Raw genomic sequence first — 17,833 nt, 5'->3', positions numbered from 1 at the left:
ACTGCTTTTTATATGGCTTTTTAGCAGCTTCTCCACAATATTCCACAATCTGTCCTGCTGCCCCATATCCATCCTGAGCTATGCCACTGTTTAACCCAACTGCTACTCCATCTTCAGTGAACTCCTTGTTAAAACTGCTTAACTGGCTTTAGTTTATTCACAAATCTGCAGCTCTCACAAGTAAACTGCACACAACACCCCATTCCTATATATATAACCTTAACTGTTTAACAATATTACCCTATTTAAAGCACACATTTCTACTTTTAACATCAAACCCATCATCGTCTCATTCCTGCAAGTTTCTTAGCTCCTTCTCCCTAAAATACCCAGTGCACCTTTAGATCTTCTAGTAACTGGACTTCAGTCAATAGCCAGCAGGTCTTTCAGCACTATAGCACCAAATTCTTGAATACTCACATAATCTCTCCATGACTAATCTTTAATTTTATCCTTTACATAAAAAAATAATAATATACATATATATTCTCTCTACATTACTCTTCTTTATCTATGTCTTAGAGGAAACACAAAAACCATGTTCAAATTTTCAGCGGCTTTACAGCAGGACCAACACGGCAAAACATGAGGAGTAAGAGTCTATAAAAGGCTTCTACCTGTCTGCTGAAGGAGGCCGGCAGTTCCTAGGCTTATTGACCTGGGCGTACAGGGCCTCCAGGGGCTGCTCTCTGGGGCTTTGGGGCCGCTCCTGCCCAGGAGGCTGCTGGTTCAGGCTCTGGCTACTGTCCATGGAGGAGTCCAGTGAGCCAATGCCTGCGTAAGTGTGCTCTTCATCAGAGCTGAAGGTGCGGTTGAAATCCTGGATCTCAGCATAATCTCTCTCCCTGGCCTGACGCTCCCGCAACTCCCTGGTTTTGGCCTGGATCCTGAAAACAACATTATGACATGTTATGAGGGTCTTTGACCTCCAGCAGACCTGGTACGAATAAGGTCAGGTTTGGGCAAGTACTAGCTCAAATGTGCTGGAACATATTAGCTTTACAATTCAGTGTTTGGTCTACCTTGATCCAACTGCACTACCATTCAAAACGCTGAACAAATTAAGATGTTCTAAATGAGCATGTTTCTTTGTTGGAAAATATTATCATGTAAATATCTGTGACCAGATGACCAAACCAGAAAAAAAAAAATTAAATAAAAACTCCATGATGTTGATGACATTTAACAATATATTAGGTACATTTTCAGATGTCTGGATATGTTATCAGGGCAATAATGCATGACCAGGACAGAACAAGTAACTTGTTGATTTGGTAGGAACCGACAACTCAGATCAAAATGATTTTATTGATATCTTGACTTGCAAGCCACAGCACTGACTGCTCATACACAGTGCAAAGTGCCACATGACACTTTCTCTAGGTTTTGCAACTATTATCTATATACTTTTTTAAGGTGTTTTCCAGGCATTCCTTAGAGATGCTCTCCCATGTCTCTTGTAGGATGGACCCAGAATTTTGTGGAATAGACATTTTGTACTGTTCAATTCAACTCTCAGTTCCAGAGTAATACTGACCAACACTGAGGTGTATCTAGGGTGAGTGCCATGCTGGCAAGAACCAGTCAAATGCTGCCTGGAAAGAACATCCCAAGTTTTTGACAGGCAGTGTAATTTAGCTAATCTAGCTAAGCTAGTTGCCAAACCTTTTCGTGTGAGGACCCACATGTAGAGGCACTGTTTGTCTCGGGACCCACCAAACGTTTGGTGCAGTGAAATAAGGCATAACCTTCAATATGAACACATATTTATTAAAATATAGTTGAGTATTACATTTTATTTAAATTTGTTCTGATCTGTGTTGTCAGGTAGCCAGTGCAGTACTCTGATTGCTGCTGATTAATTAAGCAGAAGCGATGAGACACAGCAGCCAAGTGGATCATATTTTACAAGCTAACTGTGGGTGAGGTCAAGGATTTTCTGAGTTAACTTTAGCATTAGCCACAACATCCTCAAAATAACAAATACTCTACAAAACCACAACAACCTCTACAACCAAATATGAAATCCAATTGCATGCAATAAGGCACTCTAGGTGCCTAATCAGTGTTTTTTATAACGATGGAGGACTCCAACTGTGCTGGTATTCGTCTGAATTTAGAGCTTCTAGCGGCTGCTCAGACACTGCCCTGCCCCTTCTGTGTTTACCTTGGACTTCTCTCCTATTAAAGCAGCCTCAGCAATGGAAGCGGCACCACAGAACCTCAAGACAACACTCTTTCAGAAATCTCCTGTGGGAGCATATTTCCATTAGCTATCTGCATAGGTTAGGCCCTCTTTCCTTAGAGTGCCTCTCCTGCTGATTTCCCTCAAAGAAGAGAGGCAGAACAGGGCTGTACAGCAGACATCGCACTGCTAAAATGGGCAATAGGGGACCTTCCGGAGCCGAGTAGAGCATTACATCCTGAAGGCCTGTTCTCAAACAGCAGGAAGAGTGAGGCTCCTCTGATCTGCCTCCAGTTGACCTTTACCTTCTTTTCCTCTGTTTTTGTGGAAACTGGCCCATTGGCTACGGCTTTCTCAGGACATTCTTGGTGGGCTGAAGTGAATAAGGGCTATCACTGTGGTTTGAAGGGCGTGTGCACGTTCCTTCATGAGAGTGCACTGGCGAAAGGATCTCTCATGGAATGGAGCACAGGCATGCCAGGAGGTCTGGTGTGGATAGGGAAAGCCCTCCTACAGAGTGACTTTTAGAATGACCCCTGCCACCGAACCCTGCCCACCTTATTAGAACCAAATGGGCTTCAACAATGAAGCTGGTCCTCACTTCAGCCATCCACTCTAAGAAACTTCCACTGCTGGGAGCGCCTCATTTCAGCACCACCCCAGGACACAGTTGACCCCTGTCCTCCATCAGCTGTCCATCACAGCAGCTTTGACTGACAGCTGGGTGGCAGGACAAAGCTGGAGTTTCCCTGGGAGAAAAAAATGAGATGTTTCCACACATTCTCATAAGCGTGATCTAATTTCCCAAAAATGAACATTTCTCTCTCCGTGCCAGCCAGCCTAATACGATTACAATGGCATTCACTGTAGCTTCATTTTGTTCTCTTTCTCGCCTGTGCAAATCTAATTCCGAGGCAGACTGTATGAGAACTGTGCATGTATCTGTGTCATGTGAAGTTAATAGCCTAGCAGTAATGAGGGAAAAAAAACTGCATTGTATCCCCACCATTCCGACTCACACAAGCATTTCTTTCTGCACCTTTTTTTTATCTTGAAGCCATTAAAGGAGTTCCCTTTTTGACCGAAGCTGTGGCTAAACTATTGCTTTGATGTCTGGACCTGAATGGGGTGAAATATGAAACTAAAGTTAATCCGGCCAACCTGCCTTCTGCTCTGAAACTGATGTCACCTCATTGCCCGGAAGATCCCTGCTTCTTGTTATGACAGGTTTTACAGAAACCCAATAGCAAGACAGTGCCTCAGGCGCACCATTGCATAATGGCCAAATTGAATCGGCAAGAGCGATATGTGTGTTTGATTAAGATAATGTCCACTATGAGTGAGAGGGCTTGGCCAGACCTGCCCCTGTGGTCACACAGTAAAACTCATTTAGTCCTCAGCCTGTGGGGATGATAAGTAGGTGGATCTAGTGGACAGGCAGAATGGAGGCAGCTGTGTGTGTTATAGCAGATGAGGTAAGAGAGAGACTGAAGATCAGGCTTAACTTAAAACTAGACAATCTCTATATGCTAACTCAGTATAACAGACAATGGGCATTTAAATGAAAACACCTACTGAAGCAGCACAACGTTCCTGTATGTGCAATACCATTCTTGCATGTGCAATACCCCTCTTGCTTGTTGCCTCTTCCTTGCAGTTGGTTGGTTGTTGTCTGTAGGAGCATGCTGTTTTAGTACAAGAATTTCAATGTATTTTTTTAATGCTCTGTATTCTGAATACACATGAAAAGAAATCAAATCTTTATGTGGACTGTATGCCATTCCATTCAATAGTATAGGGCACAAAAGCATCAAGACAGAACCAACCATGTGCTTATGTGGATGAGTACACTAGAGAATGATCTAAGCCACTTATCCTTCTGGGTCACAGGAGTGCTGGAGCCTATCCCAGCGGTCATTGGGCAGAAAGTACAAAACACAGTACAAAATGGGTTTCTAGGTAACTGGGCAACAATAAATAACAAAATCAACACATACAATATGTCACATCTTCACAATAGCTTATTAGGAGCTGCCCAAGCCATATCGGCTGGACACGCCTAGTCCGCGACTGGTTGTTGGATTCAGACAGATGTTTTGTTCAGCTCAGGTCGGGTTTAAGTTTGGTGAATTTTGACTGGCTATATTTGGGTTTTGGTACAGGGTCTCAAGCCCCAAATAAAGCTGTAGTGTACACTCAAAAGGCCAGTTCAGCTTAGTGAGAGTCCACTGTCCCTTGTTTACTTTATTACTTGATTAATGACCCAGTGAAGTGTTAGCCCAGAGGAGAGAACTGGCTAAACTAAACATGATTATTGCTCTGTCCATTTCTTTTTTCCTTTCTAAATGAAGACTTCTGAAGCTCCTGGTGATTTATTACACATCCCCCCACTCTCACTCCAAATTAAGAGACACAGCCAATTACAGGCCCAAAATAAAGAGAACTCAATATACGACTAAACAAAAAGAGGAGAAAAGGGTTTATTTCTGAGGTGCTTTTTTTGACTATCATTGTACAGATTTTTTCTGTGCATTTTCATCTCCCCCTGAATTAACTGAAACACTTAACAACACTGACTCTTTTCATTACCCCAGAGGTCATCATGTGGTATTTATTTGTTATTAGGACTGAATGATGAAGATCAGACCACATTTTAGGAGCAGAAATCCACATAATCCAAAGGCTTCCTAAACTGAGCGCTAAGAAAACAATTAAGTGAGGGCAAATCTCACTCAGTGAGTTTCTGAGCCTAAAGCTAATTAGTCCAGGCTGCTCCTCTGTATGTGTGTAAGAATACACAGAAATTGTTTCTCTTAGCATGCATATGACAATGAGAAAATGTGAGCATGCAGCTGCATGAGAAAAGAAGAGTTGATTTTCATTAGCTTGCATCTGTACTTTATACATTCACATGGAAAAGGAATGCCGCTGTGGTAACAGGAAAGTATGCACAAGGGCCTTGCTGACCACCGGGTATCTAGGTAACAGGCCAACAGTAAATAATACAATCAGAACAGACTAGATGTTGTCTGGAATGCCTAAAACACTACATACACATAAGATGTCTCACACATTCACAACAGCTCATTAGGAGCTGTCCAGCCGTATCTAAGTAGTTTTCCTATCGCTCCCTTATCAAAAGACTGTTGGCGAGACTGGCTTGAAATCTGTCCAAAAACTTTTCTGCCAAACCTCTCTTAAATGTTCCCGACAATAACGTTCGTGCCATAACCCAAAGGTTCAAAAAGTTGTTTTTATGAGAAATTACACATTCATCATGTCTGGCAATGGGAACGACTCGCATGTGGAATATTTATAAGAGTTCTAAACATTTCAGCAGTGCTCAAAGCTGTGTTTTTTCAGAGTGAAACAGGAGGGGGAAGTTTGTGAGTGTGAACACTCTCCAGTGCTGAGGAGGAAATGGCACTCGGGCTAGCCTGCAGTCCTTCCTCTCCACGGTGAATAAATCTCGCTGCTAATCAAAGTACGCCAAGTAAACCAGCAGACATCAAGCTGAGACCCTCCCCTCAACTCACCACACCTCTAACATGTTTAACACTATCTACAGAGTGAGACTGCTTTCCTAAATCAAAGACTGTTAGACTGTCTGTGTTTGAGCAACTTTTGTTGTGCTACTTGATAGTGTTGCTTGAAAGTGACATTTAAAACAGGATTGAACAAACTTGTTTATCTAATTTAACGCTTATACATACATAACATGCCAAATAATTCAGGCTTCCAGCCCCACTCATTTCTGTCAGACAAGCAGTAAAAAAACAAAGTGACAGAACAACTCAGAAATCCAAACCATCTGACAACGCCTCTGGTGCTTAGAATATAATTTCATCAACGCAATAATTGTCAGAATCTAAGGGGCCTAACAATCACTTTTAGCCACCAGCAAACTATCAATATAATTACAAATGTAATCAGGTCCACAATCAGCCAATGTCATCTGCCTTTGAACTCCGCATGCTAATTGGTCCAGTCAGACAGCAAAATGTTACAAAAGGCTGCCAAGCATAATGAGCTAATTATTTTGCAACACAATTACTGTCATGCTTACGAGGGAAAAGATTGGCCATGATTAGCATTATTATTAATATTAATGCATCAAATAGAAAAGTTCTGAATTATCTGGAGAGTTGTGGGCTGATATCAAAATCTCAGAAATTAAGGCAAGAGCTAAGCTGCACATGACTATTAACAGAATTTCAGTAAATAAAAAAGTAAATTTTGGATCAAACATGGTCAGTGTAGTATCTTCAAAATACTAAACAGGTGTGTTAAATTTGTAAGTTAACTGGATTTTAAGAGGCTCAGGCCTGTAAACTAAACAAAAGCTTCTTAAATAAACAATGAACTTTAGTTGTTTTAGTGCTGTCGGAAACAGCCATAAAACTCTGGGCCAAGGCCAAAGATGTCTTTGAACAATAAGTGTTAACTGAAACAGAATGAAGAAAGAAAGCAGCCTGTAATGGAAATGGCAAACAATCAAACACGTGTTTATCGTAGATCTTCCGGCTAGTGTGAGCTGCTGAGGCTAAAGGAAGCCGCTAGTCGAGATAGCGGTTGTGAGCCGAAGCAGGACTGAGGCTCAGAGGCGTCCACAGCTTGGCTGCACTCAAAAAGAATCCAAACAAATAGGAGGAAGCAACAAGCTTTGGAGGAAGGCTGGACACGGAGGAGTGCTAGCCACTGATTAGCAGTCCAGTGAAGCCTAGCAGATAAGAGAGCAGCAATGCTACAGGGGGCTGAGCTGGGAAAGAGATGTTTACCACACTGAACTCTGCTGAGTGGTCAATATTGGGCCCACAAAAACACACACACACACGCACACGCACACATACACGCACATAGACTGCTCAAAAAAATAAAGGGAACACTCAAATAACACATCCTAGATCCTAGACTACACTGACAGACACAGCATACCTTCTTGCCACAGCTTGCATTGATGTGCCATCCTGGATGAGCTGCACCATCTGAGCCACTTGTGTGGGTTGTAGAGTCCGTCTCATGCTAGCACGAGTGTGAAAGCACCACCAACATTCAAAAGTGACCAAAACATCAGCCAGAAAGCAGAAAGGTACTGAGAAGTGGTCTGTGGTCCCCACCTGCAGAACCACTCCTTTATTGAGTGTGTCTTGCTAATTGCCAATAATTTCCACCTGTTGTCTGTTCCATTTGCACAACAGCTGTGAAACTGATTGTCAATCAGTGTTGCTTCCTAAGTGGACAGTTTGGTTTCACAGAAGTTTGATTTACTTGGATTTATATTGTGTTGTTTAAGTGTTCCCTTTATTTTTTTGAGCAGTGTATATATATATATATATATATATATATATATATATATATATATATATATATATATATATATATATTCAGATTCCTTTATTGATCCCAGGGGGAAATTGCAGTTGTTACAATTGCAGCCATTTATGTAAAAATAAACACTTTACTAATAATTTAAGACAATATAGAGAATTTACAGTATGTCCACCAGATTTAAGTACTTAAGAATATAGTAAGGTGGCGGTGATTGTGATAGTAATGTGAAACATCAGGTATAAAGCAGTTACAATTATTTAAATTATTTAAATTAAGTTAGTGTCCCTCTGAGTTATTGCACACACAATTGTTATTATTGCACATATGAACAGTACATACACACACACATATATATATACAGATATATACACACACACACACACACACACACACACAAATTATATAAAGTAAACTGTATGTCTAAGCCAAGAACCATTTATTTCTAAGAGTGATCTGTACTAATATACTGAGGCAGATGAAAGGAAGTGAGGTACATTGTTCTTCAGTTCCCGCCCTAGCTGGGAGACTTCAAAACCTTAAAGAACTTCCCCGGAGATTGTGCCCACATGCTTTTTCCCAAGGAGGACCTCCGAATGGAATACTGCCATGGTGGTCCCCTCAGTCAAGCAAAAAAAAGGAAGGAAAAAGAAATGACAGAAAGGACTATGAACATCTACAGGCATAAACAAAGCCCCCACAAGGGCTGCTGTGCTCCTCCTTCAGCGCGAAGGGCCTCTCCAGGCCTTAATGGAGCCCTTGATGAGGCATGGAAAGGCTGGCGGTTGGGGGACCGGTGCAGGACTGGGGGGCAGCAGCTGCTTACAATTTACTCGATTGTGGCAAAACAAATGCTACTGATGACGACACTCCATCAACTTCAGCCCAAATCAAGCCTGCTAGCGTTTGTGGATAATTTTCAAATGTTTGGGTGTTTTTTCCCCCCTCAATTTTCATTTCTGTTGCAGTGCCTGTCATCCATACTACGGTGACAGAAGAGGATTTGGGGAGCTTAAGTCAACTAGAAATATACCAGTGTAAGCCCCAAAGCACAGACTTCTGCAAGGCAGAGATGAATTTCATAAACATCTTAGAGGTCAGGTGCACTAAAATCAGGGCAGTGACGTGCCTTCCAGAAATAGATAGGATAATGATGGCGGGTTATAGAGAATTAATCCAGCCAACCTTTAGCGCTGACTTTTCTTTCTGAGTCACTAAAAGCCGCTGTCAAAACATCAGCTCGAATTAATGATCAGGCACGTCAGGGGAGCGGAGCGTTTGGCTGTGGTCCATGCCAGGTTCTCCTTCCCGTTTTTGCTCCTCATCCTCTGATTCTGCCTGTTCCCGGAGCCCCATGGCTCGTTTTAGCAACTGTTATTGCCACACCTCCATTCATTCCCCGTCAACACCAGCCAATCCATAATTTCATAAGCACATAGAAATGGCCTTGTCCTTGTAATCAATCAGTGCTCTCGCCTCAGGTTCATACACACACACACACACCAACGCAAGCGCATCAGTCCAACCCGCATCTCAGCATGTAATAACACACCTAAAAATACAGCTGCAATTGATTTTCAGAGCTGTCAGTCTCCCTGGTACACAGCTTTGAATATCACATCACGGCGCGGTGGCGGTGCAGATTATTATTGCTGGGACGATTTCCCTCAAGGATTCACTTCCATTAACTAGAAGAAAACTCAAGCACAGCAGACGTGGTGGGAAAAATAAAAATAAAAACAAAAACAAAACAAGAAAAGAAAAGAAAAAAGCAAATCTAGATTTAAAACAGAATGCAAACCCACCAGACTTCCACAAACAAAACCTACGAAGGCTTCTTTGGGAAATATGAACTTTATGCAGCCTCTCAAAAGGGAACACAAATGAGAATGGAGATGTGAGTACCGTGCTGTCTGCTGACTCCAGACTTGTGTGGTGTTAGTTACTTTTTAGTAGTTGGGACCTGGACCTGGATTCACTTTGTATCTCCTTTCATGGTCTCTTTCTCCGTTTCTTCTTCTCCTCCCTCTATTCTTCAACTATATACATCAGAGTTTCTCTCCCTCTCTCTGTGTTAGCAGCGAGCTGGTGATGTCCTGGGCTGGAGGCCAGAGCCTGATTCCCAGTGCCCATGGTGGAGAGCGTCACAGGCAAGGCCGGCTCCTTTGATAATGGGCTCCAGATGTTCCATTGAGCAGTCTGGGCTCATTGTCACTGCAGGCCATGGGTGCTCTCTGCACGAAGGCCCGTACTGCACCTATTGTTGCTATTCAATTACATTCCATTAGCAAAAGTGGCTTGATAACCGAGTTCATTTGGGTTCTGCAGCATAATAGAGGATGGCAAGCCTTCTTAGCATACGGAAATCCAATGATATCGTCGTCTTCTTGTGTGTGAAAAATGAATAGGGATTTGTGCTGTTGTGAATGAAGTGTGGGATGTAAACACTGTCCATTTGCATTGTTGTGGTTAAACAGGAGGCTGAGTGAGGCCACCAAATGTTTGGCTGGTGTGTGGGCTTATTCAAACTGGAACTGGACAGGACTGCTGTAATTAACATGATCATTAATTATCCTCTTGTATCGTGATTGTTTCATGCTCATAGTGGAACTAACAATTCACATGGTCAAATGATAAAATACTGCCAGGTTTTTAACCCTTTAAACTACAGGCTTATTATTCAGCTATTTGTCTTACTATTCAGTTTTTAATCTCAAAACCTATAATTTAGGAAGTACTATAACTGATTCAGTAACTACTGTGAAAATTTGTAAGCAGAGCATTGTAAATCAAATAACACTGATGACTGTCCTGTTTAAATTGGTATTAGTTGCAAATTCCCAAACAAGGCTTCAGGAGCTTACCTGATAAGGAAATGACAGGTTACCTCTCACAAAGCAATAATTAACAGCTTTCAATTCATCCACAAAGACATCGTCTAGTCAACGTGCAGGCCAAAAATGGCTGAGCGCTCACATTAGCATTCAGCGGAAGAAAAGCGACAAACAATCTAGAAATTATCAATGTAATGATCTAATGTACAAAGGCATGACAACATCCGAGCACCTTCCCAGAACCTTCTATTTTGGGCCCCCATTTACTTAATTAGGCAAGTTTCGTATTCTGTAGGCAAGCAGGGTTTTGGCTCAGTTGTGGCCTTTTGGGACCAGGATGCAGGCACTCACCTCTCCCTCTCCAGACGCATCCTCTGCATCTCCTCCTCTGTGGCCTGGGTGTCTTCCATTTTGTTCTTGCTTGAGCCTTTGCGCTCCACCTTGTCTCCTGTCCGTTCGTCTTTGCGGTGCTTACCAAACCTGAAAACAGGATTAGAAGTCTAGATTTACTGTTTTTTTTGCTATACAGTCCAAATCTCAAATTTACACATAATTATAATGATTAACATAACATTCAAAGTGGATTTTGTATCAACAGTTTTTTTTTTGCTTGTAACACAATGATAATGTTTGGTCAAACTCAAATCAAAATAAATGATCTCCCCAATTCAACTTACAAATACATATGTGGTATAAATTAGAGGTTTACAGAGCTTCTCTTCTTGTTTCAAAAATCAACAAGTGAGAAATCATTAATATGAAAATGAAAAGATGCTTTTGTTATCACCAGCAAACCTGCAACTTCTAAGTCTAGCCTTTGCAGGCCTGTGCTACTAAGGGCAAGTCATTTTCCATCATCAATAACATGCTTCAAAAGGCCTAAGAAAATGACACTTGCATGCTGCGTGACTTATCAAGATTGGGTCTGAGCAGGTGCGACATCTAAGATATGCCTCCTCTGTGAAATAAAGTTGCAAAAAGTAGCACAACCAATGCAAGCAGAGATAATAAAGTACAATCAACTTTCAATACTGGCTTATTTTTCCTTCTGTCAAGTCATTGCATTCCTATTAACTACAGCTTAAATAAATCTACAGCTCGTGCTTCAATAACAAGTTCTCCAGAACCCCCCCATCCCTCCTCCTGCCAAACCCCACATCCACACTGTTAGCTTTCAGAGACCTGTCAGCTTGAGGATCAGTTCCAAGCAGGCGGATGCAAATAGATCCAGAATGGAAAATAAGCTCAGCTACTCAGCCTGCCAGCATCATTCACAACTTTCTCTCTCTGGGAACGATGGAAGTGTGTCGGTTTTAATGACAGACTGACACAGCGAGTCTACTGCATATTTGACAAGAGGTGGCAATTTTGGCTAACGGCACTAAACTGGAAGGTAGAATGGTAGTATGACTGTAGAAATCATTTAAGACCAATCTCATTGGTGGAGGTGCAGTTCTTCTTAGTAAAGAATTGCGGAAGTTCTTTGTGTCCACGTTTTAGATTGGCGTGCCTGTGTCTGTGCATGACACTCCAAAGAAAACATACAATCCAGTGTAGTCTGGTATTTACTGATTTACATCTTAATCATTCTTCCTTCCTCAGGCTCTGGCCTCAGGTCAGGATGTGGTATAGACTGGCTGCTCGCTCAGTGGAACACTATTTGATGTTAGCCTTCAGGACAGGGCAATTATCACTGTAGGCCCTTTGGACCTTAACTGGCACCATGCAGTGAGTAAGCTGTCTAGAGAAACAGGGCTCTTTCAAAACCTCCTCATGATGTCATTTCCTTTAGAACCTTCCCACACTGGTGGCAGCTGTGGCTCTGAGGGTACACAAAGTGATGACTGGTCAGCCACAAACCCTCACGCCATTGACAAACTCATCACACTGACCTACGTTACAATGGTACTATAGATTTTGTTCTAAGCTGTGCTTTTGCATAAGTCTACAAACGCATGTTTTTGGGTGTAAGAGGGTTTCATTTAAAGGATGGAGGAATTATTGATGGCAGTAATGAAATCTCTGTAGAGACATGGTGATAACAGAATACGTATGGATTTGCAAAGTATGAGAGCGGATTGATCAGCTCAATAAATGTAATCATTTTCATTGATTCTGTAGCTTTCTTGTGATGCCCCTGAATCACATAAAGCATGAGTGCACTTTGATTATATATATATAGAAAAAAAAACATTCAATCACTGACAGAAATCCATTTCTATTTCCAACCAGTGAAACGGTTATGCCAATTGCCAGAGAGCAAGCCCCATCCAAGTTACGCTGCTTCTTAACCACCATAAGCCATGTTTGTTTTCTTTAACTCCCATGCCATGGTTCAGCAGAGACAGCAGGAGAACAAACTTTCCAGTCAAACTTGATAGAATTACTTCAGATAGGGTTGACTTAAGGCAGCTAAATTGAATATATTCATGAAATGGGAAACCCTTTTCCCCAAATATGTTTATTGTTCTGCTTTACGAGCAAATCCATCGACTAAATCACTTCCCCTGGCCACACGCTCTGGTAGAAGGGTGGTCTTGGTCAGGTCAAAAGGATTGTAGAAGAATTTCTTTAGTTATGCAAGAAATGAAGGTCCAACCAGCAGCTTTCATCCCTTTAATGCTGTACATTACCTGATTAATTAATCAACAAATGGCTGTGGTCTAGGTACAGAAGTCCACCATGCGAATACTAATAACAGTGACGGTCCTATCTATCACCCCACTCGCTGACAGCTTCCTGCCGTACTTCCCAAGGACTTTTTCATTAACTCTCCTTCAATGCATTCTTCTTTTCACCGCCTCTATCACTCCTCCACCCACCCATCTTTCTATTCAAGTGTTAGAGAAAGACAGACAGGGGTGGGGTTGCATATTTTTACAGCTTTGTGAGAAATCAACATCAATAAGTCAGTGAGCTGAAAGAGTTTCAAACTTCTTGACTCTCCCAAACATACAGAAAAAACATAAGTAGCTTCAGCATAACATGCAATCTGAAGAGGTTTTGTTTTTGCATTGCATTCGCAGGCATTCATTTATGAGAATTTTAACTAGCTAATTCTTTTAGTAGTTTAACCCTTGCTATAAAATCCTAAGAGAGCAGACATCAATTTGCAGATGAAATAAAGCGAGACAGAACTTGTCCCCAAAGAGCATGTATGGTGCTTTTTCATCTCCTCATGGCTTCAGGCTTTAAGTCTAATTGCTATTACCAAATGGAGTGTGTCTGATGAACATCAAGGCTGGGTTTTATTGACACTGGGCTGCTCATGGTGACCTGTGAATCCAGACATAGTCTCAGCCATCATTTGCTTCAAAACATGCAGAGCAATGCAGTTTCTTCCACACCAATATAAAAAGGAACACTTATAAATCCTAGTTTACATAATTGCTAAGCCTGAAAGAGGCTTATACTGCTGACACTGAAAGGTAGCAAGCACTGGGTAGCATAATGTTAACTGCAGCTTTCTAGTTTTTTTGATTAACAGTGCAGGCAAGTTTGGATGAAGTGTCTTTTTTTTTTTTTAAAGAACACAACCCACATCAATCTGCATATTACAAAATCTGTAGCATGACAACAAGACATTGGTGCAAAGTATTCCCTAATTTGGGTTAAATGACTAGCAATGTGATATTGCAAGGACTACCAATTAAGCTACTTGTAATGTGTAAAAAGTAATAAAAGAACTGAAGAGGATCTCATTTAAATGAAAGGTAGCAGGCACTGGCTAACATACTGACTGGATCCTATCAGTTTTATATCATTACCAACAATGCATGAAAGTCTGGACAACATTTCTTTTCAAAAGAATGTAACCAACATCATTTAACAGCACGTGTTAAACTCTGTACCTAAAGTATGACACAATCAGACTCAGATGCAAAATATGCTCTAATTAGGGCTAAATAAACTGGTGATGTGATTGATACCACAATTAAGGCACTTGTAAAGTTCAACACTGATTAATATCTATTCTGTAATATGCAAATGTAGAGACAAAACTTTGAGAAAGATCTAATCTGGACTTAGCACAAACTATTTAATCAGCTGAAGGACAGATAAAGACAACATCGTCTCCTCCTTTTGTTGCTCACTTGAATGAGTTATAGTGCATGTTGGTTTTGGCTGCTCTCTCTGCTGGCAGGGTGGTAGACAGGCTCTCGAATGGGCTGGTATAATTCAGTGTGCGAGTGGTCTTTGGCAGGTCAATGAGAATGCACACAGGCATCCATATAGTCACAAAAAGATACTGACTGGGTCTGGCCTAGAGTGAATAACAAATGAACAGACCATCCAGGAAGGGGACTGGCACAGAGCTTTATCACTTTTTTAAGGACCTTAGGCACAGTGTGTACCACTGCAATAGCAAGCAGAGACATGAGGGCATAACAGGACCCTGAAGAATAAAAAGGTAGGAAGCACTCAACTGCAGCACAAGCATAAAGATGAAGTCAGCATCGGCTGAGGAAACATACAGCATAAAGTTTAACAAGAAGTCAACTTTGTCAAAACTTGAAAATATTGAAAGAAAATATGTATAACATGCTTCAAATGTTAAAATTTAAGCTATTTCGCTAATGTACACTTTATAATGTGAGTCCAGATTGTAGCTAAATATACCTAGTTCTAGCTATTGTTTCACTTATTATCCTTTTTTCTTTTTATTCATTATTATTCTTTTTATTTATTTTATTCTTTTTATTTTATTATTGGCAATTTACTGTCATGCATCTTCTATTTCTTTATTTATTTCATTATGTTTTTTTATTTATTTAATCTTATCTGATCTGTTATTTCTTACGTTACTACATACTACTAATTTTATTGATTTATCTTTTTTTTTTTTTTTACAATTGGGTTTCCTCCGGGTTCTCCGATTTTCTCCCACAGTCCAAAGACATGCAGTCAGGCCAATTGGAGATGCTAAATTGCCTCTAGGTGTGAGTGTGTGAGTGATTGTCTGTGTCTGTCTGTCTGCCCTGCGATGGACTGGTGACCTGTCCAGGGTGTATCCTGCCTTCCGCCCGAAGACTGCTGGGAAAGGCTCAAGCACCCCCCCGCGACCCTTACAGAGAAGCGGCTTAGAAAATGGATGGATGGATGGATGGATGGATACTATGATTATTATTGATATTTTAGCATTTGATCTATTTTTACTATCCAACTTCTCAATCCCTGATTTCTGTTTTGGCTCAGCTACATTGTAAATGTGGGCCTCCCCCAATGTATTCAGAGTTTAAATAAAGGTTGACTGATTGATGGATTCCATTTACACTTTTCACAAGCAGCATCTCTAGCATGAGCAGATGAGATCCAGATTTACTTTCGCCATGTAAAAAGCACATCAACACATAGATTATCTCTGTTTTACTTCAGCTAAACTTCTGAATGAATTAGCTAGTTAATATACTAAAGCAAACATGGTTTCTCAACTGTTTCTACCATGTATCACTTGCTGTCAAAGAACAAAAGAAACAGCGTGAAATAGGCAATGAACTGCCTGCACCGGCAGAGAAAAAAGCTGTCTTACAAACTGCTTGCATCTGACGCACTTCAAACACATTCCACATACAAATGTTCAAGGTGGTCAAAATCCATCTAGAACCATGTCTGAACGAGGTTTGGGTGATGTGATTGTAATTCCATCACACTGCCTTCTGGGTATCGTTACACCTGGCTTTTAATGCTAAGATCAAGTGAAATTGTAAGAAGATCTAATCAGCTAAAACATGCTGACGCAAGTCGCCAACAGTCTGTTAAACAGTGTTAAAATTAAAGCTATGGATTGTCCAAAAGTTTCATTTCTACAATGTTGCCCTTTACCCTCAAGTAACTGATCAGGTAAGACATTCAGATTTTTTAGTTGATCCGTATCAACTTATAATTAATCAATTATAATAACTAACCATTGTGTAAACTACATGCCAAGATTACTGCATCTCCACTGAGTTGTTCAGTACTTTAAACACACTTGCCAGTGTGCTTTTTGATACTGTTTGAGGCTTCAAGATAATGTCACCTATGCCATTTAAGCAAATTAATGGATATAGGCTTCCATAATTTATTAAATAATTTGTTAGTAGCACTAGCTTAAAAAAAAACTAAACAAGCAAACTTTGGACATTAAATATGTATTGAAACCACATCTGGTGTAGGATTTCAAATGTTTATCAAAACACTGATTAAAAATATATTAGCATTAGCATTCAGTTAAACATTCAGTAACTTGCTGGTCCAAAAAAAAAAAAAAAAAAGACAACTACATGTGAAACACTGCCAACACAGTGTACGTAAAAGAACAGACTGCGTGTGTGTGATAGAGGCCCGCAGGGGAGAGCATGTCTCCTCACGTCTCTTCAGGTAGCTCTTAATATGCCATTCACACACACTACCATTCAGTTCATCATAAAGTGTGGTGTGCAGCAGCCTCCAGTGCACAAAAACACAATTTAATGGGCCATCACTAAGCATCACACACCCCCAGCCACACTGACAGCTAGGACTAATGAATGCCAAAACACCTGCCGGCTTTAAAACAAAAGAGGAGAGGAGCAGGTTTGAAGGTGCTGGGGTTGGAGGACACACACATACACGCAACCACATGTTCACTCGGGATTTCATATGCGTGTTTAGGTCATAAACACACACTCACTGGCCACTTTATTAGTTATGACTACCTTGTATCTACACTCACCCTGAACAATGTTTTGTTCCAAATCATTTTACAGCTAATCTTGGTTTGGCTTGCTTAGGGGCAACAACATGTCTTGAATTTGATACAGGCCTGCTGTCATATTCTCACACAAAATCTGACCAAATGAGTGTTGGGTCAGATACTATCTTATAGACTTTATCTAATGGGACCATTTTCCAGGAAAGTTGACAGGTGTTTTAAGTTGTGGGTACTGAATTTTTTAGCAGCATTTAGGTGACCCTCAACACTCTTACTTGCTGCATCCCTGCCATTTTCTGCATTTGTGTGCTAAACTAGAATCTTAGTAATGATTAACTGCAGAGCAAAGCAAATTATTGCTTAAAAATGCTGCTCAATGGAATGACAGTTATTCTGAAAACCACTGCTGTTATCACAAATAACCACATGGACAGAATGTAAATCAGATTATACAATCAGAACTAACTGTTATATAATGTCCATTTCATTAAGTTCATTTACTATACAGGAGAATTTTGGGTCTCATTTTATTTGCACAGTCCACTATAGTCCGCTATAGATTATCTACAAATGTTCAAATTGTTAACAAACTATCTGATAAAACGCTTTACACTGTTGATTCTAAACAGTGGAGGGTTAGGGTTAGGATTTGGATCAGGGTTAGGACTAGGACCAGGGTGAGGGTTGGGTTTAGGTTTTGGTTGAGGTTAAAATTACAGTCAATTTAGTAGATATTTAGTTGAATGTAATGGGGAAGTATATTAAGAATCTAAAGTGGACTATCCAAATAAAGTGTTACCAAACTTTAGTAGT

At 40.7% G+C, this 17,833-nt stretch overlaps 1 protein-coding gene across 3 annotated transcripts in view; it reads right to left on the bottom strand.

The window, feature by feature from the left end:
• pard3aa (par-3 family cell polarity regulator alpha, a) overlaps positions 1-17,833 on the bottom strand; it is a 521,056-nt gene that overhangs the window by 120,589 nt on the left and 382,634 nt on the right. For all 3 annotated transcript variants that reach the window (XM_037537061.1, XM_017704401.2, XM_017704387.2), the window contains 2 exons: positions 10,699-10,827; positions 618-887 (listed from right to left, as the gene is read on the bottom strand). In XM_037537061.1, the coding sequence (XP_037392958.1) occupies positions 618-887; positions 10,699-10,827 (399 nt within the window). The remainder of the gene's footprint in view (positions 1-617; positions 888-10,698; positions 10,828-17,833) is intronic.

Source organism: Pygocentrus nattereri, chromosome 3, assembly GCF_015220715.1.
Source record: "Pygocentrus nattereri isolate fPygNat1 chromosome 3, fPygNat1.pri, whole genome shotgun sequence".
NCBI lineage: Eukaryota > Metazoa > Chordata > Actinopteri > Characiformes > Serrasalmidae > Pygocentrus > Pygocentrus nattereri.
This window is presented reverse-complemented; position numbering and strand designations above follow the sequence as displayed.